The sequence below is a fragment of the Plasmodium vivax genome, chromosome 11 (assembly GCF_000002415.2).
Source record: "Plasmodium vivax chromosome 11, whole genome shotgun sequence".
Classification (NCBI taxonomy): Eukaryota; Apicomplexa; class Aconoidasida; order Haemosporida; family Plasmodiidae; genus Plasmodium; species Plasmodium vivax.
In genome coordinates this window covers 1263604-1285480 of record NC_009916.1, presented here as the reverse complement: position 1 = coordinate 1285480, position 21877 = coordinate 1263604, and the positions used below count along the sequence as shown (strand labels likewise).

At 50.2% G+C, this 21877-nt stretch overlaps 5 protein-coding genes across 5 annotated transcripts, besides 10 other annotated features; 3 read left to right on the top strand and 2 right to left on the bottom strand.

Moving 5' to 3' along the window:
* Nucleotides 1-4: 4 nt before the first annotated feature.
* Nucleotides 5-3115, bottom strand: PVX_114065 (hypothetical protein, conserved; the record flags this gene model as incomplete). The annotated part of the gene is made up of 2 exons (XM_001616151.1): nt 5-1415; nt 1566-3115. The coding sequence occupies 2 exons, from the start codon at nt 3113-3115 to the stop codon at nt 5-7; spliced, it is 2961 nt and encodes a 986-aa protein (XP_001616201.1).
* Nucleotides 1472-1491: a microsatellite.
* Nucleotides 2322-2380: a microsatellite.
* Nucleotides 3116-3627: 512 nt separating the features above from the next.
* Nucleotides 3628-3648: a microsatellite.
* A 457-nt stretch (nt 3649-4105) lies between these two features.
* PVX_114070 (N-acetylglucosamine transferase, putative) lies at nt 4106-7513 on the top strand (the record flags this gene model as incomplete). The annotated part of the gene is made up of 9 exons (XM_001616152.1): nt 4106-4330; nt 4545-5593; nt 5794-5895; nt 6009-6138; nt 6269-6348; nt 6499-6569; nt 6710-6799; nt 6941-7053; nt 7388-7513. The coding sequence occupies 9 exons, from the start codon at nt 4106-4108 to the stop codon at nt 7511-7513; spliced, it is 1986 nt and encodes a 661-aa protein (XP_001616202.1).
* Nucleotides 6789-6814: a microsatellite.
* Nucleotides 6992-7037: a microsatellite.
* Nucleotides 7410-7461: a microsatellite.
* Nucleotides 7514-8029: 516 nt separating the features above from the next.
* Nucleotides 8030-14690, bottom strand: PVX_114075 (hypothetical protein, conserved; the record flags this gene model as incomplete). Its single annotated transcript, XM_001616153.1, has 14 exons — nt 8030-8107; nt 8281-8383; nt 8549-8991; nt 9461-9572; nt 9684-9745; nt 9914-9981; nt 10141-10231; nt 10331-10405; nt 10559-13167; nt 13358-13463; nt 13624-13772; nt 13945-14078; nt 14282-14407; nt 14602-14690. 14 exons carry the CDS (start codon nt 14688-14690, stop codon nt 8030-8032), a joined length of 4245 nt encoding a protein of 1414 aa, XP_001616203.1.
* Nucleotides 8886-8915: a microsatellite.
* Nucleotides 11285-11354: a microsatellite.
* Nucleotides 11598-11636: a microsatellite.
* Nucleotides 12041-12128: a microsatellite.
* A 1029-nt stretch (nt 14691-15719) lies between the features above and the next one.
* PVX_114080 (hypothetical protein, conserved) lies at nt 15720-18349 on the top strand (the record flags this gene model as incomplete). The annotated part of the gene is made up of 5 exons (XM_001616154.1): nt 15720-15780; nt 15975-16034; nt 16229-16594; nt 16784-17006; nt 17252-18349. 5 exons carry the CDS (start codon nt 15720-15722, stop codon nt 17709-17711), a joined length of 1170 nt encoding a protein of 389 aa, XP_001616204.1. The 3' UTR covers nt 17712-18349.
* A 245-nt stretch (nt 18350-18594) lies between these two features.
* Nucleotides 18595-21808, top strand: PVX_114085 (hypothetical protein, conserved; the record flags this gene model as incomplete). The annotated part of the gene is made up of 2 exons (XM_001616155.1): nt 18595-19048; nt 19182-21808. 2 exons carry the CDS (start codon nt 18595-18597, stop codon nt 21806-21808), a joined length of 3081 nt encoding a protein of 1026 aa, XP_001616205.1.
* Between the last annotated feature and the right edge of the window lie 69 nt (nt 21809-21877).

The window sequence follows — 21877 nt, the reverse complement described above, 5'->3', positions numbered from 1 at the left end:
CTGTCTACCCTCCAACCCCGCACCCCCTCGTGACAACAATCTTCCCACTGCGTTCATCAACGTACTCGTATTTGTTTAGCCCGTGGCACTTCCGTCCAAACAGGAGGGTCTCCTTCTTCGGGGAGGGGTGCTTCACCTGGGTGCAGCCGTCATGTGTGCCCCCCGGTGGTACCGCCATACATGCCGCCAAATGTTCCCCCATACATGCCGCCAAACGTGGCGCTAAACGTGGCGCGTAATCTGTGGAACTCTCGGGCGAGTCCAAGCCACCACCGCTGAGCAACTTCTCCTCATCGATGTGGAGGAAAATTTGATTCCTTTTTTTAAATGGCTCTTCGTAGTTGACCCTCGCGGGGTGACCTTTGAGCAAGCCCTTTTTCGCGTTTTGCACTTTGGCGCACGAGGGGAAGATGCGGTAGTCTCGGTTCTTGATGGGGGGGCTCTCCCCCTGTGCAGCGGAGGGGCGTGCTACCTGCGTATAGGCCAAACTTCCCCCCGTATAGGCCAGACTTCCCACCTGCGCGACCGCCTCGCCGAGACGAACCAAGTTGACTATTTCCTCCCGATTCCCCCTCTCCGCGTCGTCGAGGCGGTTCAAATCGTAGCGGCACACCTCCCTCAGGAAGCGCCGAACGAAGGTCACCTTATCCTGCATGGAGGGGAGACCCATGTAGGAGCCTACATCCAGGTGAAAGAGGTGCACGTTAAGCAAAGCCATGTGTCTCTTCTTCATTTGGTGAAATCCACTGAGGCTACTCGAATTGCGAAGGAGTTTCCTCGGAAGAAGAAAGTCCACAAATAGTTCCCGTTCTGATGTCCCTCCCCCAATGGAAATATCAAACACGTAAGGGTGTTTTCTTTTTAAAATTTCGAAGCGGTCTACACGTAGGTACCTCAGAATGGAAGCCACCTCCTCGTGCATTTTGCCAGCCTCCTTTTCCTGCACAAAATGGAGGTTCTTCTTCAAAAAGGTGTTAACAGACAGGGGGAATTTCTCCAAGAAGGAGGGCCTCTCCACACATAGGCAGTAGCAGATGGTGCCCAGCATCTGCCTTCTTCTACCATTACAGGTGTTGCCAATTCGTATGTACTGCCGAAAGAACATCTCCACAAAGGGATAATCGAACGTCTGCGTTAGTAGCAACCCGTAGGTGAACACGACTAGCTGCTTGTCTGTGAAGGCGGCGAGCAACTCCTTCCCCTTTTGCACACACGTACGGTAGAAATCCCCATTTTGATATTTCAGCTTCGATAGGCTAAGCACAATCAGGCTCAGATTCAAGGGGGAGATGCTGTCCATCCTTCTGGCTACCACTTCGCACAACTTGTGCAGCAGGTCCTCGTCCGAGACGTTGAGCTTCCCCATGGTGTGCACCACGTGCGTGATGTTTACGTCGTTCAGGTTGTGGGCGTGCCTGCGGGGGGGGAGGCAGTCAGAATGGGGCAGTCATGAGGGGCAGTCAGTAGGGGGGAATCCACATGGGATGATCCGCGTGGCATAATCCGCATGGGGAGCACTTCTCATCGGGGCACTTCTCATCAGGGCGCTTTCCACACACGCGTACCGGCGGAACAGCTCCAGGCAGGCGCGCACGAAGCACTCGTCGTAGTGCCTGTTCCTCGCGAGGGAGTAAAAGGACAAACAGACAGAGAGCAAGTCGAACTGCCGCTCCCCTCCCTCAAAAACGAGGGTCAAATGCCTGTACAAGCATTTGTAGTAGCGAAGGTCAAACTGAATGTCGCTCAAAATGTGCAGGTAAAGAGCGACCGATTTCACCTCCACATTTTTTATCTCCCTCTTTATGCGGTTGTGAAAGGAGTAAAATATTTCGATGGGAACCAAGTTCAGTTTGTAAAAATGGTAAAGGATGGCAATTAAGATGCTCGGCTTCTGGCAGAAGTGGGTTCCTCTCTTCTTCATAATGTGTATTATGCATCTGAGCAGCTTCAAGTAGGTGCTCCTGTGCTCATCATATGGGTCGTTCCCTCGTCGGGTCTTCAGCTCACTGGTGTGGTTAACCGTAAGTTTTGCTTCTCCCCCAGCGCCGGTGGGACAGTCCCCCCGGATGGCCTCCCTCTCCTGTGCAGAAGCGGGCCAATCGCTTCTGCTATAGTTTACTTCTCCTTTTGTTGGGGGTGGCTTACCCAAGGTGGTTGGCTCTCCTCGCCGCGTCGGTGCCGCCTCCCCTCGCCGCGCCGGTGCCGCCTCCCCTCGCCGCACCACGATGTCGCCCTTGCGAATCTTCACATTGGTCTTCCTCAAAAAGTGCAAAATGCACAGCATGTCCAAATGGTTCAGCATAGACGAATTTAGGAGGATGTATTTGCACATGTACAGGACATACTCGTTGGGAGAGCAAAACATAGTAGAGTAGGCATAGAGCACATAGCTAAGGCTGCTGTTATTTAGCAGGTTGGTTACCACATTTAGCATGTTGATTCGTCTCCCATTCCTACGCTGCTTACCCGCCTTGCTTATCAGCTCCACCGTATATTTGTAGTCCTCACTCGATTCGATAGCCCGCCCCTCCGGAGCGACTAGCTTAGTCAGCTTGTTCTTCTTATACACCCTTATGTTGCTACACACAGCACGTAGGACGTTCTTAAAGTAGGTGTACTTATTCAAGCGCAAATGTTTGTAGCTCATGGCCACTGAGAGTAGGAGAGAGGGAGATAGCGACTCGGTTCCTATCTGTGTATTCACTCTCTCAAATAGGTTTTGAAATAACTTTATTTGTTTCAATACGTTGTAGGCCACCTTACACTTGGCTAGCTGTTGCAATTCATAAATGTACTGAGACAACTTGGCAACCTTTTTGTTCCTTTCCAATTCGTTTAGTCTCTTTAGACATAGGATGAGCGTCTGCTCGCTCTCCTTGTGGATGTAGCTTTTCGTGTAGGCCGAAAAAATTTTGTCGCTGTGGGGTCTCTGCACAGGGGTAATCGGGTCCACGAATGCCTTCGATAGGGGGGGGCATGACGATGGGGATTCACCCCCCACTCCTGTGGCGAATTCCCTCAAGTGGGCGGGCAACCCACCCTGCGACAGGCGCATTAGCCTTCCATGGTTCTTCCTCTTCCCAACAAAGTCAATTCGTAGTTTGTTCGTATGCATCTTCACCCGGGGGCATATATATCACGCGTTGAGTAGTAGCTCTCTCTCCATTCCCCCCCTCTTGAGCCTTCCTCAGTCACTCCATAGTGTGATGTGGTGAGGTGTACTACTTTTTGTTCTTTCTCCCCTCCAGCGTTTCTCTTCCTCTTCACTTTGCATTCTCGGCAGCCACATTGTAGAGGAGATCACCCCGCAGGGATAAAAAAAAAAAAAAAAAAAAAGGCATCGGGGCGGCACTGCACTAAACAAAAGCGGGGCGGCCCTACCCCATGAAAAAAATGAGTAAAAATTAGTAGAAATAAAACGAAGTGCCCCACATGTGAAAGCGCCACCCGGTGGAAACCTGGCCCGCTTCTCTTCTCCCCCCTTCGCACAGCGCACACCTGCCAGAAAGGGCCAAGAGCCCCTCCCCAATCAGCAGTTAATGCGAGAGAGTGGAACAAAAAATATGAACAAGTCAGGTAAACACGCGGTGCTACATGTGGACTGGCAAAAAAAAAAAAAAAAAAAAAAAAAAAATTTAGCTACCTGATTTTCTCCCCAATCTGTATGCACAGTTCATTTGTGCAGGTTAGAAGGCACCTTTGGGGGGATGCACAGTGGAGGCGTTTCTTTTTCTTTTTCTTTCCTTTTTTTTTCCAACCCAACACCCACTCAGTGAGAGTTAAATCACCTGCACATCGGTCAGTCCAAACGGCACACTTCCCAAAATAGGTACATGATCCGCATGTGAAAGAACACCAGCAGGTGGCTGCTCACAACAAGTGTAATAAGACTATAGTGTAAGTGTCCAAGCACCGTTTGAAGAGGGCAATTTTTTTTCTCTACCAAAGCAGACCCCTCCTCGTGTGCGCCTGTCGAGTATGCCAAGAGTTGGGCAGCTCCCCACAGATGGGCAGGTGCGGCAGGAGGAGCGCCCCACCCAAGCAGGGAGGTTAAACGGGGGATCCCAGTAGAGCGACACCGCGGAGCTAAAGAGTGAACCAAAAAATGAACCCCAAAATGAGCCCCAAAATGAGCCCCAAAATGAACCCCAAAATGAGCCCCCAAATGAACCACGAAGTAAGCCAGGGAAAGGGCGCCCCTCCGCGCAGGAACTGCATTAACATATTCTTTCCTCAACAAGTGGAGTCGACCGAGACGAAGTTAAGGCACTACCTGTATGGCGTCCGTACCCACGACACGTGCATAGTGATTCACATCACGCACAAGCAGGTGGGGAAAGGAAAACACCCACGTGCATTTGAGGAGGGTGTCTAGGAGTAAAAATTGGCGTCCTTTTTGCAACCCGCATGGATGTGATGCTCTGTTGGCGCGTTGTGGGAAGTTCACCAGGGTGCCCCCAACATCCTCTCCTCACACCCTCTCCTCACATCTTTTTCGCTGCTAACCATTTTTGCGTTCCCCCTGCCCACCCCCTTTCCCTCAGAATGGCAGCTTTGCGAAGGGCCCCCGCGAAGGGGTCCACATAGTGGGCGAGCTGATCTTCGCTGAGGATGTGGCGGACCTACAGAGAGCCAGCGCGTTAAAGGGGCAAAACAAAATTGGCTATAACTACCTGCACGTGGCTTACTATGGAGGGAGACCCGTGCTCATGATGGGAGAAACAGAAGAGGTGAAAAATCAGGACGCCCTATTCATCCTGTACAATTTGAGCAAATACGTCTACATCATTTCGGATGACCATGTGAGTAGGCTCGTTTGGGAGGCACTTAGGAGAGATGGCTCGCTCGCAAAGAAGGGGGGTAAAAGGAATGGCGGGGAGAAGTGCCCCCATGGGGGGGACATCGGAGGGGACAACATCCCCTTTGATGATATCTGCAGGGACAGCGAGAGGGACGCCCAGGAAAAGTCCCCTTCTGATGGAAGCCATCAGAGCCGGGGGGGGGAAGGCGACGCGGTAAACGTGGCGGATACCCCAAACGAGGCAAATACTCCCAACAAGGCAAACACCCCAAACGAGCGGATCCTCAACATGCACCAAATAATCACCCTGTTGAACAACCAAAACGCGTACGCAGAGAGGATAGAAAAGGGCGGAGAGGCGAAAGACCCCCGCAGTGAGGAAGACGCCACCAACAACCGTAGCGAGCAAAACGTAAACTGCCCCCTTTCGGCCCTCTTCTTCTTAACCTACCTCGTCTCCTCAGTGAGCATCTCATTTTACTACCTCCTGTGTATGTTAGGCAAAATAAACGCGAGGCTTTTTTCGAGCAATATAAAAAACAGCCTCACCTTTTTCAAAGAGAGATTGCACATGCACTCGGAGTGGCATCCCCTGTTGACTAGCCTAATGAGAAGTAGACACAGCCCAGCGGATTATGCAAAATACAGGGAGCTGCTCCTTATTCGGTTGTGTAATTTCGTTATAGATGTTCTGTTGGGCTTCCTCCTCTTCATCATGCTCTCTCACGAGTTAATCGACGTTCGCCTCGCCCTCCAGAAGGCGGGCGTTTTGCACAACTCCGGCACGCTGACGTAGGAGAGCGAGTGGAGAGGAGCGGCGAAGCGGACAGCCGTGTTATGGAATGGCAGTCCGAGTTCGGCCATGCTTAGCACACTGGGGGTCTCTTATCTTCTTCCCCCACGTCGCCTACTTCTCCCACGTCCTATCATTCTTCCGCCACTTCTCCTTCCTCCCACTCCTCTCATTCTTACTGTTCTTCCCCCCCGAGCAGGTCCATACTGGGGACCCTGCTGCAGAACCCCCTGGGGCTGAAGCTGAACAACAACTTCACCTCCTTCATTGGGAGCATAATCGTCTCCATCCTGGACAAGTGGTTCGTGCGCCCGTCGCTGAGTGGGTCTACACGCAAGAAAATCCCACCGTGCGCAGCTCCCCGACCGATTCACCGATTCACCGCCGCTTCCCCGCTCCACCGCTCCACCTCAGGGACTATTTCAAAAACGTGCTTCCATTGAAGAGCTCCTCGGTGGTGCACCTCCTAAAGCTGTCGTCCCTCTGCGGGGCCTCCTTTTTCCTCTCCTTCTTTATGGACTACCTGAAGCTGATCACAGCGCATGTAGGGAGATAGAATAGCCACAGCGTATGGAGTGGGGGGGAGGCCCTCTCACCTGTGTCTCCCCCCAATTGGGTCACCCCATATCGAGTTGGCCGCACCGCCACACACGCCGCCACACACACCTTTTCAGGTCACCTTAATTTTCACCTTCCTGAGGAAAATCCTCTCCATTTTTCACAGCAACATGTATTCTCTGTACCTCCTGTTTAAGTAAGTCCCCGGCGGTAAGCGGAGAGAATGCGCATCGAACGCTCAACCCCGCCACGTGCTGCTATAAAGGAGCATCGCAAGTCGCACCTGAAGACTCATTCATGCATTCCTTCCCCCTTCTCATTTTCTTTTTTTTTTTCCCCTTTGCAGCGGGAAAAAATGGAACATTTTGAAACTGCGGGTGGACACAAATTACTACACCAATGAGGAGGTCATTCTGGGTTGGTGCTCCGAGGGGGGAAAGAGGCTCTCCGGGAGAGTGGCCCTTCTGTTAAGGAGTTGTAAATGCCGCCCAAACGGAGAAGACGCCATCTGAGCTTACTCCCATGAGATTGCTCCCCCCTTCTCCCTTCTACCACAGGCACCGTCCTCTTCACCATTTTGATTTTTTTGTACCCCACCGTCTTTGTGCTCTTTTTAGTTTTCGGGATAATTTACCTCCTCATCAGCAGTGAGTTGGCGCGGCGGGGTGGAGCAGCCAGGGGAGGGCTGTAGATAGGGACAACGCCACACGCATAGGCCCGCACGCACACATAATGTGTAGACAGCTGAACAAACGCTTCTCCCGCTTCTCCCCTTCCCCCCCTCTCAGGAATTTTGTACTGCCTCTCCCTGTTGAAGGAAATCATTTTGTACGCCCCCTTTTACGTCCTCCTTCTGGGGGACTCCCAGAATGGCTACATCAGCAAGGGGATACGGCTTACCGTGGGTAGGTCCCAGGAGAAGGGGCGCCCACAAGGCGTCGCTACGAAGTGGTGCCGTTACAAAGTGGTGCCGTTACGAAGTGCCGCTCACCGGTTACCCCTTTTCGCCCCCTTGACCGACCCGCCTCACCCATTTTGCTGTTCCTTCCCCCCTCAGACAAACCAGTGGTACAAGCGGCATAAGCGGTGAAAGCGACCAACGACGCTTCTCCCCTTTGTGGAGCCCCCTCCCCCAAGAGAATTACCACTTTGACTCCCCGTTTAAGTTTCTTCCCTTCCGTTGTTCCATCATTTTTTCTTTTTTTTTTTTTCCGCCCCTTTTCCCCCCTCACTAGCACAACGTGGAATGCCCGGAGCTGCCCAAGTCGCACTACCTCCTGCTGGAAAACGCCAAATTTGAATTCCCCGACAAAATAAAATTATTTGTGAATATTTTCTTCCACCGGGGGGGTGAAAAGTGAGCTCACACGGGGTGCAGGAAGGAGTGCGGGGGGAAGATAATGCAGAGGAGATTACTCTACTTTACTTCTTCTTTTCAGCGGTCCTAACGCGGTGGTTCCCCTTTTCATGGGCGTGCACAAATACACCCCTCATGTGAGTAGCGGAATGTGGCCAAATGACACATTGGCGAGTTTAAAAAAAAGTTAAGGGGAAAACAAAAAGGGGTGGAATGGGTGGAGGGGCACAAATCAGGTTCCACCCCGGGCAAACTCGAGTGGGAGAATTTTATAAGAGGAAAAAAAAAGAAAGCATAAGGGATAAGAAAGCATAAGAAAGGGTAGGAAAAAAAACGGTTACGGAAAAATGGACAAAGGGTGTACATACACAAACGGAGGGAAACATATCCGATTTTTTTTTTTTTATTTTCTTCATTTTTTCGTCACTTTTTCGTCACTTTTTGGTCACATTTTCGTCATTTTTTTTTCACTTCTTTTTCACTTCTTTTTTCCTCTTAAACTTCCTGCTATGCACGCGCACTAAAACGTGTTGAGGTACTCCTCCAACTTCTTCTTGTACTTATCGTTTATGTGTTGTATCCCAGATTTGAGTTCCTTCTGCGGGGGGGTGGAGAAAAGAAGCAATTACGGAGGGGAAGGCACAACTGCGGAGGGCAGACGGCACAACCGCTGAGGGGCAGACGGCACAACCGCTGAGGGGCAGACGGCACAACTGCTGAGGGGCAGACGGCACAACCGCTGAGGGGCAGACCGCGCCTCGGCAAACGCACGTAGACAATGAGCGATCTGGTGGTGTCGTAGAAGTTCAGCTTCAAAATGTTCTTCATGAAGTTCAGCTCCTTGTGGCACCACTCCTTCTTCACGTTGGTTATGCTGCAATGGGGAGGAAAAAAAAAGGAAGTAATCAGAGGGGGAGTGGAAAAGGTGCACACGCGGGAGCTGCTAAGATTGATGGATGCACAGTGGGGAGACAATCGAGGAGCGTTTCAACGAGGGGTGCCCACACACAATAATCCCCTTTTTTATGGCCGCCCTTACGTCCGATTCTTCTTATAGGCAGAGCTGTACTTGTTGAGGATGTAGTCGTTCTTGTGCACCTTGGGGGCCTCCTCCAAGAGGCCGTCCTCATTGTTGGCGCTGTAGCACCTGACCGTGTTCATGTAGTTGCTGTCTAAATTGCTGCTGTGAAAAATCTTTTCGGAGTTGTTAAAGTTTGCCCCAGAGGCATCCTCCCCGGGGGTACTCTCCACGAGGCTTCGCTCCACGCCGCTACACTCCACGCCGCTGCCCTCCACGCCGCTACCCCCCTCGCTGTTGTAGCTGTAAATGTGGATGATTAACTTCTTGCTGTCGTTTTTATCAATGTACAGGTCGATGAGCATTAGGGGGTAGCAGAAGATGATGAGTGCCTGGTTCACGTGGCTGTTCGAGGGGATGCACAGCAGGAAGTTCGTGCCGTCCTCGATGTAGTAGCAGTTGAACTGAGCGGGGGGGAAGGTAAAGCGGTTGGCGCAATGGTGAGAAGCGAATCGGTGAGAAGCGCATCGGTGAGAAGCGAATCGGTGAGAAGCGAATCGGTGAGAAGCGAATCGGTGAGAAGCGAATCGGTGAGAAGCGAATCGGTGAGAAGCGAATCGGTGAGAAGCGAATCGGTGAGAAGCGAATCGGTGAGAAGCGAATCGGTGAGAAGCGCATCGGTGAGAAGCGAATCGGTGAGAAGCGAATCGGTGAGAAGCGCATCGGTGAGAAGCGCATCGGTGAGAAGCGCATCGGTGAGAAGCGAATCGGTGAGAAGCGAATCGGTGAGAAGCGAATCGGTGAGAAGCGAATCGGTGAGAAGCGCATCGGTGAGAAGCGAATCGGTGAGAAGCTCAACTGCTCGCCAGCGCAACTGCTCGCCAGCGCAACTGCTCGTCAGCACGCCAGCACGCCAGCGCAAAGCAGAGTTACAATTTGGTTGCTATTCTTCAGGTAGCACTTGATGGTGTTTTTGTTCTTTATGTCGATGAGGGCCGACATGTCGTTGTAGTTGAAGTCGAAGGGGATGGTGTGGTCCTGTTCGCTGCGGGGGGAGGGGAAGCAAGCGTCCGTCGTTTGTAAGTTCGTTAGTCTGCCAGTTCGTTCGTTCGCTTTATTTTCTCACGCTTCGCCTTTTTCGCCTCTTTTTTATTACCCCTTCGCGACGGAAAGAAGCTTCTGCAACTTGCTAGACACTCCGTCTAGCACGAACAGGGCCTGCCAAAGGAGGGAGCGGTGAAAGGGGGGGTGTGCAGCAAAGCGATCAACGCTGAGGTGAAGACGCATTCATTCGGGGGGAGGGGCTCACGGCAGCCACACCATAGGTGCCCCCCGCGGCGTCTTCACCGCCTCTCCACCGCCTCTCCGCCGCCTCTCAATCCCTACGTGCACATTCCTTCGATATATTTCGATCTGCGAAACGGGGTAGCACAGGAAGTTGTTGTCGCCGGACTCTGCAAAAGGGGAAAAAAGGAAAAAATAAAATAAATAAGCAGATAAAATAAGCAGATAAAATAAGCAGATAAAATACACAAAATGAGCACAAAATGAACAAGTCAACGCGCACACGCCGCATTCCCGCTCGCTTGCGCTCCCCCCCGTTGACGCCATACCATCCACGTCATTCACGATGTTTATGAGGACGGAGTCGCGGCAAATGTTAATCCTTTCCTGGAAGCAATTCTCGTATATTTTGCTCTCCTCCTAAGGGAAAAAAAAAAAAAAAAAAGTGCCGTGCGGCGAATGGACAGTCATATAAAGGATCCTCCGCGGAAGGGGCTGAAGCCCCAGCGGGAGAGTTACCCAAAAAATCTGGCACACTTTGTACTCCATTTTCCCAATGATGCTCTTGATTTTGTTGGCGAGCTTTTTCTTGATCTGCAGGCGGGGGGCAAGCATGTTAGTGGGTGGGCGGTCAAGACTGCGGAGCAGCGACTGAGCGGTCGCGATTGAGCAGTTGCGATTGAGTTAATGCGACTGAGTGGTTGCTACTGAGTAGTCGCCGCTGAGTAGTCGCCGCTGCGTGCGCACCTTCCGAATGAGCCCCAGCAGTGGCGCCGCGAAATCCTCGCACGCGCGCTCGTCCCCTATCCGCTCGATATACACCAGCGTCAAGTTGATCAACAGCTTGAGCGTTATGATCCGGAGGTACAAATTATTTATGTGCACATTAATGATGCTCCAAAAAACGTACACAAAATTGTGATGAGAAATTTTAAAAAACGGGATGGCCAAGTCGCTCAACTTCCCATCGTACGCTTTCAAAAAATTTGAAACGAACTGGATGCTCAGCAGTAGGTACACGTCAGAAATTTTGTTCTTCATGTTGTCCTTTTCGCATTTTTTTATATTCTTCTCCTTCTGCACGTTGGTCAGCAGCAGGAAGTTCAGCAGAATGGGGTTGCTCAGCTCGTCGTACTTCCTCATAGTCGCGGTGGGAGCGGCTGGATGGGGGCTTTCCAAAGCGGGGAAATCTTCTGCCTGTCCGCCGGGAACGCTGCTGATGGACTCCTTGGAAGGCGCGTCAACCTCGTGAGAAGGCGCTTCCCCCCTTTGAGTAGCCGCTCCCCTTTGAGTAGCTGCTCCCTCGTGAGGGGCCGCCCCCCCCCCCAGGTAGTAGCCGTTGACCAAGTCCAGGCAAACCAGCTCCTCCTCCTTATTGTACTCCGGCAGCAAATGCTCAATGGAGGAGCAATACACATTTTCAAACTCCAAGTCGTCCGAGGGACTCTCACTCACGTTAACCTTCTTATGGGGATCGAAGAACTGATGGTAAAAGTAGGGTTCCTTCAGATCATTCGTCAAAATCTTTAGCAAAAAATGAACGTTGATGTATTCCCCAAAAATTACCGCGTAAACGATTTGATTAAGCTTCTCATTTTTCAATATGGTGAGTGATCGCATCAACATGAAGAGGGACAAGGTGGTGTTGATTAGGTAGTTATATAAAATAGAAAAATTCCTAAACGAATTGACATAACATAGGGGGTGAAAGAGTAGACCCAGTTTGAAGATGTGGTAATAGACATTCGTTACACTCATTTTGTTTTCATAGTGATGGAGGACCTTCTTCGTGAAGCTGTTGAAATTGAAGAGGTAATTATACAAATCGCTACTCACATTATCGTCGAAGGTGATTTTCTTCTGCAGCGTGGGGATCTGCACGTGGCACAGGTGGGTCAGCTTGTGCCTCTGGACTTCCTCCCAGAAGGCGCCGCCCCGCATCAGCCGCTGCGCCTCGCCCAGCTCGTCCTCCCCCCCGAGGCAGCCACTCCCGCCGCCATTGTAGCCGCCGTTGCAGCCGGGGTAGCCACTCCCACCACTCGAGGCCTTGCCCCTCCCTTTCTTGTGAAGAACCCCGTTCATCGAGGTCATCTGGATGAAAATCTTCTTCTTCTTTCGCTTCCTAAAGTAGCTGTCTTTCAGCTCATTTTCTTTGATGAACTGGCCGTCCCTTTTTTCGCCATCCTTCTGCACTTCCCCCTGTGCGTGCCCCTCGCCGTCCGCGTCCCTAGCATCCTTCGCGTCCTCCCCCCCCTCGGGGGGCTTATCCTCTGCCGCCTTTTCCTTATTGGAGCTTTTCCTTCCCCTGAAGTAGAGGAACTCGTACGTGTTGTCCCCCCTCTTGGGGGGTTTCTTCGCGTCGGAGGTTGCTTCCCCCTGTGTTTGAGTTTCACCCTGGGGTGGCGACTCCTCCCCGTTTGGCTGCTCCCCCCTGGCGGCTCTCTCCACCTCGACGTTGCTCACGTTCGAGTTCACAGAGGACGCATTCGAGGAGGACAAACTTTTGCAAAAGTCAAAATTTTTTACGTTTTTCAAATTGCTATCAAATAGTTTTATAAATGGGACGCGGTTACTACACTTTATGTTTTCTATCACCTCCTGGGGGGGGTCGCTTTGGTTTGGTTTTTCCCGCTGCCCCGTCTCCTCCACATCGCTGGGTTTGTTTTCCCCGGAGTGGTGATCACCGAGGGGGGCGACTCCCTCTTTTGTACGCTCATCTGTGGAGACTTCCCCATTCGCTTCACCATCTGCGGGAACCTCCCCTGGAGTGTCCTCCCTCCCTGCTGAAGCAGCCTTCTGCTCGCGGCTCTTCTGGCTGGAGAAGTACACGTAGTCGAAGCTGCTGTAGTTCACGGGGTTGCTCGCGCCGGCCACTGGGCCTTCCTTGCGGAAGAACGCCTCCTCCCTCTTGTCTCCCCCGGGGTAGTCCCTCTCTTGGTAGTCTCCCCTTTGATTGTCCCCCCCTTTGCCGCTTCCCATTCCGCTCCCCATTCCGCTTTTCATTCCCCCGCCCGGGTCGTCCTCGCAGATGCCCCCCTCGCCATACGCACTCCCGCAGTCGAAGTAGATGGAGCTGTGGAACGAGCCAATCAGCGGGAAAAAAAAATAAAGAAGCAACTTCACCATCAGCATATCATTTATCCTCTTCTTCTCGCAATTCAGCATGTCCTCGAAGAAGTACAGCACGTCGTCCACTTCGTCCAGGCAAGTGTTAAACATTTTTTTTAATTTTTCGGACTCCTTTATTTTTGTGTAAATCTTGTTCATCCTTATGATGTGGTTGCGAAGGTAGCACACCAGGATGGTGAAGAATGCGGACCGCAGGAGGATGAGGTTTTCAATCCCCTCGTCTTCGACTGCACGGGGGGGGCGAAGAAAGTGAGCGTGGGGGGAATAACGTGAAGGGGGCGGATGTGAGTCACGTGTGCATCGAGAGCTAAGCCGGCTGGAAACACCCTCAGATGCGCTAAGCCCACTGGCAACCACCTCAGGAGCGCTACGTTAAATGGCAACCCCCTCAGAGGCGACCTCACCCAGGAGACTTACTCTTCAAAATGTTTAGGATAATATTCTTAACGTACGTCCTCGTGATGATGTCGTTGAACTTGTACAGCCTCAGCGACTCCGTGTACAGGGGGAACTTCATACTCTTCTTCGTGGAAAAAAAAAAAAAAAAAAAAAAAAAAAAAGCGGGGGAGATGGGATGCGGGGAAGAAGATAGAGCTGCCAACGCATCGGCTTATTTCACGCAAGCAATAAGCAGACGGCATCCGTCGCGCTGCACACCGCCGCTGCACCGCTCCACTGCCTACCTCGTTGAAGAAGAACTTGGACGTGTGGTAGTTGAGGAAGAACGAAATGGACTTGATCATGGAGATGTAGTAGGGCATAATCTCATCGTCTTGGTAAATGAACGTCGTGTAAATCAGGTTGTTTATTTTGTTGTTGCTGAAGATGTAGTCTGCGGGGGGGGAGAGGCGTCACAGTTGGGAAGAAGTCATTATGAATTTGACACAGTTAAGAAATCGCTGTGAATTTGACTCAGTTACGAATCCCTTGTGAGGTTTTCCCTTTTTTTGGCTCCTTCTCGTGCCTCGCCCCACGGATCGCACCCTCGGGGGGGCACTCCTTACAGAGAGAAATATCCTTTTGCAGGTTCTGTATCAGCAGGGTGAGGGACTGGTAGATTTGAATCCTGATGTTTTTGTTTATGTTTTGCCTCAGCAGGTGTATGAAGTGGTTGAAGATGTTGTCTTCGCAGAAGTACCTTCGGGGGGGGAGGGGCGCGCGCGGGTGAGCAGCCACACAGGGGTAGCCACACAGGGGAACCTCTCCACAGGGGAACCTCTCCACAGGGGGAACTCTCCACGTGGACAACTCGCGGGGGAGGAGCTGCTCTCCTCTAATCGGTCTCCCCCCAATAATGGGTCTCCCCCCTCTCTTTCCCCTGCTTTTGCCGCGCCTCCTTACTGAAAAATCTGGTCATCATATTTGTCGCCCCAAATTGTTATCTGCGTGATTTTCCGCAGCAGCTCGATGAAGTTGTTTATGTTGACGTTGTTCAGGTTAATCTTCACCAGCTTTTCGAAGTAGTACCTACGGGGGGGAGGAAGCGATGGAGACGCGGTGGAGACGCGGTGGGGATGTGGTGGAGACGCGGTGGGGATGTGGTGGAGACGCGGTGGGGACGTTGTGAGGGAATGGTGAAGACACCATGCGGACACCGCGCCTCAACGCCACACCGCCACACCGCCACATCGCCATACCACCACATCGCCACACTGGCCTACCTCAAATCCTCGTGCGTATAAACCTCCTTCTCATTTTTGCTGTTCTTCAGCTTGTCGTCAAAATTGTTGAAGTTGAAAACGTTCCACATGTTCGCAGCGGGGATGAAACGAAACAAAACAAAAACAAAGAAAAAAAAAAAAAAAAAAAAAAGAAAATAATAAAATAAAATAAAATAAAATAATTCTTTCTTTTTTTAACAAAACTTTACGAACTCTTCAAAACGCTGACATTCAGGCATACCCAAATTGCAGGACATGAAAAAGTCAACTTGCTATGCATAATGTATATGCTGTGTTGCTTATGTTCTCTTTTGGAGACATTCATGGTGAGGCAAACGCGTTTTTTTCTTTCTTCCCATTTTTCTCTGCGTTTGCTTCCTCGTCTGCTCTCACTTCACGTGGCACATGTGCGTGGGAATTACATGCCATACGCATTTGCATTCACGTTCGTAAACTTACGTTTCAGCGCTGTTTTGTTTTTTTACTCGCTTTTTTTTTTTTTGCTTGTTTCGTTTCTGTTCCGCTTCGCGCCATTCCGCCTTTGCCTTTTTTTTCTTTCCTAACAACTACACGGGGGAAAGTCGCTGCAAAAAAAAAATTTTTTTTTTTTGGCGCGCTTTGGGTGTCCGCTCGGTACATTTTGCCCCACCTTCGTTTTTGCCACCTCGCGCGGTTATGTAGCCCTTTTGTGGTACTTTTCTGCCCCTGTTTGCCCAGCTTTTTTGCAACTTCGCGTTACAATTGCTTTGCGGTTTTACTTTTTTTTTTTCTTTCATTTTTGCGAAAGGATAAACACACACTTCCTTACGAGCTCCTCGCTTTCTGCTAAGTCGCGTAGTCTTGGCGAATGCGAACGGAGAATGGAGCCCCAAAAATAACCAAAAAAAAACAAAACCTACGGCGTATGCCGTTGTGCGAAATTGCAGCCGTAACTGTGCAGGCACGGGGGCACCTGCAGGGGTGGGCCTGACCGTAGCCAAAGCCGTAGTCACTGCATTAAACGCGGCAGTGATCGCGGCAGCAGTTGCAGAAGTAATCGCCCCAGTAGTCTCCCAGCAGCCGCAACCGCTTCCACAGCGGCACCTCCAGTCGTAGTGCCATTCTGAGAGCCCCCACCAATGAAGGGGGACGCACAGAAGAAGGAGGAAGTTGTTAAGGCAACCCCCCCCAACGAATCAGGTAAGCAGCTGAACGGGGAACGCACACGGGTTCACTGCCCACGTGTTACAGGCGTATGCGTGTGTGTACCTTCGCGTGAGAGGATTCCTCCGTGTCATCGTCCTACCCTACGTATGGTCGAATGTACACTGAATGTACCCTCAATGCACCCCAAATGAACCCCTTTTTCTTGAACTCCGCATGACCATGTGCAGGTGAAAAAATCAGCATTAACCCGAAAAAGAGGAACTACCAGGATTTGAAGGAAAATATGAGTAAGGAAGTGGCCCCTAAAGCTGGGCCCCCGTGGGAGTGCCCTTTGGGCACATGTCACCACGTGTGTTCTCTACGCATAGCGCAATCGAGACATACTGTTTCCCCCGTTTCCTCCCCCCCCTGGCAGACATCAAAAGCGTTTTGGCATTCATTCCGAGGAGCGTCCAGCTGAATGAGAAAAAAAATGCCTAAGAGACGATGAAAGGGAAGTTCTTCTACATCACGGCGCTGTCTATCCTTTTGCTCAAATGTGCAGTGGGAGGCCACGGGAGGGTCGTAAACAGGAGCCCGCGCGCCACTGTGATGTATGTAAGGGTCGTTTCCACGTGTCGACTCAGGAAAAGTGCCCACAAAAGTGCGCATAAAAGTGCGCATACAAATGAGCCTGAAAATGAGCTTAAAAGTAACGCCCATGGCAGCGCGCTTAGCTATAATGTGCACCTCCCAAGCAGTTTAAACATTTCGAGTGTAAACTTAGATGAGGGCGTCCTCGAAATTGGGAACCTCCCGCTTAGCAGCTACAACATCGTGTCGGTTGACTACGGCTATAGCTTCATGGGTAAGGGAAGCGGGCCAGTGGCGCGTTCGCATCAGCGTGGAATGAGCGTCATGCATGTGGAGCTGCCTATCCAAATGGATTGCTCTCCAAGTGGGTTGCTCTCCAAGTGGATTGCCCTCCAAATGGATGCGTCCCCCATTGCAAACTTGGCTCCCTAGCACCTGCGTGAAACCCACTCCCCGAACACAGGCCTGTGTGTGCGATGTAAGAACAAATACATATACGAGAAAATCACCGCAAGACACAAGCATTTAATTTACAACAAGGAGTTTGACGTACCCCTCAAGGAAAATGTCATCCTGTTTTATGCCCTGTACTTTAATGGCCACATTTATAATTTTTTTTCCTTTTTCCATTACCTGTTCGAATGCATATATAACAGCAATGTGATTGTTCTCATCGGATGCAACGGGTAACCGAGTGCAGCGAGGGAGGACTCTTCCGCGCCAGTTCATACATGCTGGAGCGTACGCACAGTTTTACCTGATCAGGTTTCTGTGTGAATGGAGATAACAATGCCGCTTCTAACGTGCCGTGGAGGGGCCATAGGGAATGCCCATTCGTTCAAGTCCTCCCTAAGCAAAGTTGCACACACCACGCTAATATGTACGTGCACACATTCACTTACGAGCGGGCGCAATTATCTTTCTTTTACAGGCCGCACATGAACATGCTGGCAAGCGATATGGGCAGACATCTGTGCTATTTTATGAACGAGGTGAATGGAGAGAGAAAACCCCCCCTGGGGAAGAGCGCAAGAAGAATTCCCTTCGAAGTGAAAAACGAATTGATCACATTCAAAAATAGAAATGTTTATAAAGAGCAACAAAATAATTTTGTGGAAAAATATTGTATCATGTCGAGCAAGGAAAATCAAAAGATGGAAAACAAAACGGACACTTGTTTAAACTTCTCATTAAAAAATATGGTGACCAAAGTGAAGGATCAAAATAATACTTTATTTTCAAAATTTTACAACAAAAATTGTGCAGGCAGGAAGGATGCCTTATCTGCCTGCTATCTGCTGGACTACTTTTGCAACTACTATGAGAGTAGCGGCAGTTTTTTTCTGTTGCCCTCCAGGAATGTCAATTATGTGTACCATGTAAAGAAGTGACCCCCGAGGAGTGGCTACTTTCGCTGCGTGTGGAGTGTCTTCCCCGACGAAAGTGCAGTATGTGTAGCATTTACATGTGTACGTGCGTACGTGTGTACACCTCTGCGTATCACCCACACTTGTGCATAGGCCATGCTTCAGCGCTATTGCACAAATACGTTGTAGACCACCTCCGTTGCGCGATCTTCCATTGGCGTAAATTATGCCCCACGGCAAATTTACTTTTTCGCCCCTTCGTACAGGTGACAAAAGTTTGAAGCGTCATTCGGCAGGTGCCAGTGTCGCCTTTTCATTCGTTCGTTAGGCTCAGCTGCTAACAAGCTCGCTAGCTCGTTTATTTTTATTTATACATATTTTTTTTTTTTTTTGCAATTTGTTTTTCGAAATGGCTGACCTGTTCATATTTTTTTCGCAACGCTTTTTTGATTTCCCCAATTTGGCTAGCAAAGCGAAGATTTGCTTTTATTTTTTTTTTTGTAAAGTATATGCGCGGTTTGTATGCAAGCTGAGAATTTGCCGCGTCACGCGGGGGTATACATATGTTACATAAGTATGCGCACTGTTCATCGCTACTTGGCCACTACCATGCGAGTGAGTCGTTTTAAGCTCGTTTTTGTGAAAGGAGAAACTACGCTTTGAAAAAAAAAAAAAAAAAAATGAACACAGATGAGCAGCTACCTTCCCTGTTCATACAACTTTGAAATAAAAAAAAGGAACAGCCAGGAGGGGTGGAAAATGCGAAGACTGCAAAAGAAGGCTACATTGTTTTGGCCCCTTTTTTGTAGTGAGGTGAGGTGAGCGAATATATTACCATTTATATCCCCCCGGATCGCAGCCCCCCACCCGCGGAGTGCTCTCCCGCACCCACCGCTACAATGACAAAATGGTAGAAATCAACGAAATTGAGTTTATCGAAGAACCGGAGTACTTCAAACTCCAACATGGGTCTTGCTTCTGCATGGTGGAGGAGGAAAAGAAACGGAAGGAAAACTTCTCCACCGAGGAAAAAAAACTTGCGAACAGCAATTTCACGATAAGCAATGCGAAGCAGAAGGGCCTCTACTTTTTTAACAAAAGTTTAAACGTTTTTTCCCTGTCTGACTTTCTGTACAAAATTGACAATGAAAACAGCAAGGACAGCAGTGACGGCGGTGACAAGATAAACATCAAATCGCAGCCCTTCGAGGAGAATGTCCTCTTAATTGAGAACAACAAGACGGACACGCAGGCCTTTTTGTACACGGACCAGCAGAATGTTTACGCGTTTGACTATGGCAGCGAGAAGGTGAAGCTCCTCTGCCGGGTGGACGTGCCCCTGCGGGGGCTCAAGCCTATAGGTACGCGCGCGTTTGCAGCGTTTGAGTGTGCCCAGCTGCGATTACATGCAACGTTTGAGTGTGCCCAGCTGCGCGTACATGCAACGTTTGAGTACGCCCCGCTGCACACTTGTTTGTTTCCCCCCCCTTTAAGATGACCACCTGTTCCTAGCCCTGAGCGCCGACGAACGGGTGCACCTCATGAGGAACACGCAGCTGTACGAGTGCCAAGAGTGGACGGACCCAGTGAACAACGTCGATGAGAAAAACGGAGTGTTCCTCTTCACGTACTCAAATAAAGAAGTGTTCGTTTTGAAGGACCTCCAAAAAAGCAACACATACGATCTGAGCAGCATAAGTGAAGAAATCAACATTAGCCATGAGAAATGCAAAATAATGTGCGCGAAAATTTTAGAAGCCCAAAAAAACAGGAGGACTATCTTCCTCATGGTTTTGTACCTGTACGAGGAGGAGCTAACCACCATCATGTATGACCTGCTCATAGAACAGGACGAAATAAAGAGAGTCACCTACTCCACGAATGATTTTGATTTCCAAGATTTTGAAAACAATTTTGTCAAATGTATTTACATAAGCGAGTGGCAGACGGTGGTGGCCATTTCCTCCGAGTCATGCGAGGCGGTCGTTTACACCCGAAATGGGAACATGACTTGGGAGGGAAGTGGCTCTCCCCCGCTGGGGGCACCAAACGCGGCAGATGCGTACGCAGCAGACCCATACGCAGTAGAGGGGAACCACTCCGGTGGGCTAAAATTCCTGAGCGTAATGGAGGGATACAAAATAAACACGCGAGACTCGGAAACGTTTTTCCTCTCCCTATTTATGTACTCTAAATATGAAGACAAAATTTATAGGAAAAGTAAAATAGGGAATGTCCCCTTTTTGAAGAACCCCTGCGTTTTCTTTGCCCTCCAAGATAATCACAAAATTGTGGTGGAATATTTGGACAAGTACAAGCTGGTCGACAATACAGATTTTTCTCCCACCGCTGTGCAGGAGGGAGATGCGAATGAATGCGGGTTGAAAGAAGTGACTGTCCTTCCGGATTTGAAACAGGACGTGATAGAGGTGCACGGGGAGGTCTCCCCCAATGTGTTTAACGTGTTCAAAGTTAAGGAGAGGGTTGCCCCTAATAGGGAGGAACCAACCGAAGGGAAGGAAACCATTGGGGAGACCAAAAAGGAAAGCTTCTTTGACCTCTTCCAAAGTAAGGCTAAGTCCACCAGTGAGGGGCAAACCGTCGAGGGTACGGGGAGAAGTGCCGAGGAGGAGGTACCCCCAGGGGAGGAAGCCACCTGTGCGGTGGGCCAACAAAGTGGCGTAAATGCGCAGATGAGTCCAACCGCTAATGCCCCCCACGAGAGGGATCGGAAGAACCAACTGGCCAAGGAACGGCAGCGTCTGTACAGGTGCATTCGCAGAAGCGCGAAAGTGTACGAAGATGAAAGTTTCATTGTGAATGAGTTACCAGAGGGGTTTAACAAGTTAATAAAAAGTGGCATCTATTTCTGCGAAGATTTTTTGAACCACCTGAATGTGCATTCCATAGAGAGGAGGAAAGGCCCCAAGGTAGGCTCAAGGAAGAAGGAGTGCTATTACGACAAGGGGGGAGACAAAATTGTATTCTTACGTGACAGTGCCATCGGGGAGGAGGTGGACGAAGCGGGGGTGGAAGACGATGAAGAGGGGAAGAAGAAAAAAAAAAAACTTCCAAAAAGGAACAGCAAAAATGAATTTCACCACCATTTCCACAGCGAAGATTTTGACTTTTACAAGCATAAGAAGTTATCCGACCGGCAGTGCGAGCGGATTATAAAAAAGATTGAGCGCAAGCAGGGTTTCCTGCGGGATATTAGAGGGATCTTCGTCAGTGAGGAGGGCCCCAACGGTGAGGCGCAGCGGGAAGGACAACCAACGAAGGACCAACCGGAGAAGGACCAACCGGCGAGGGACCATCCAACGAAGGACCCATTCAATAGGAACATCCAAATTGACATCTCCCCCGAAGAGAGGAGCAAATTCTATAACCAGTTAGATGCCTACCTTTCCAAGAGGAAGCTCCTAAAAGTGAGAAAAGAAATTTTCGACGACTTAAAAAATGGCCAACTTGGCGCCGGACACATTTTCGAAACGGTCCTCTACAACCTCTTCAAGCAGGATGGACTGAAACATTGTGAAGCGTTCATTTATTTTGTGCTAAAAAATTTGGAGGTGAAAATATTCTCCAGTTCGTTTTTTTTACTAGAGCTCTATTTTGCGCACCTTCTCTCTCCGTACTTAAGGCGGAACGGAACAAGTGCTGCTCCTCCTCCTCCATCGCTCGGGCAGCAGACCCCACCAAGTGTGAAGCTTCTTTCGTTAAAAGGCCGCTTTGGCACCCCCTTTAGTGGAGCCAACCGGTCCAGTGCTCACCCGAATTGTGGTGACAAGGAGCCTCCCCAACTGGACAGCGAGTACAGCACAGATGACTTATCTGAAGATGACCTATTAAAGAAAATAAAAAATGAGAAAGACTTTGCCAAAAAGAATGAATACCTTGCGAAAGTGATTCCCCTGTTTAATGAACCCTCCAGCAGGGAAAGCGAATGCACTTCGTTTCATTTGATGCACGCGGGCATCCACTTTGTCAACAAGAGGATGTGCCACGCCCTCTCGCAGAAGCTCTTCCCGATTCTTGTGGAGAGAAACTTGAACAAGCTGGACGACGAGTTGGGCCTCATCAAGAACTACCTCTTCGACGTCGTTCTGGGCAGCAGTTAGAAGTGGTCTATATGGGCGGAGTTAGAAGTGGGTTTCTATGGGCGGAGTTAGAAGTGGGTCTATATGGGC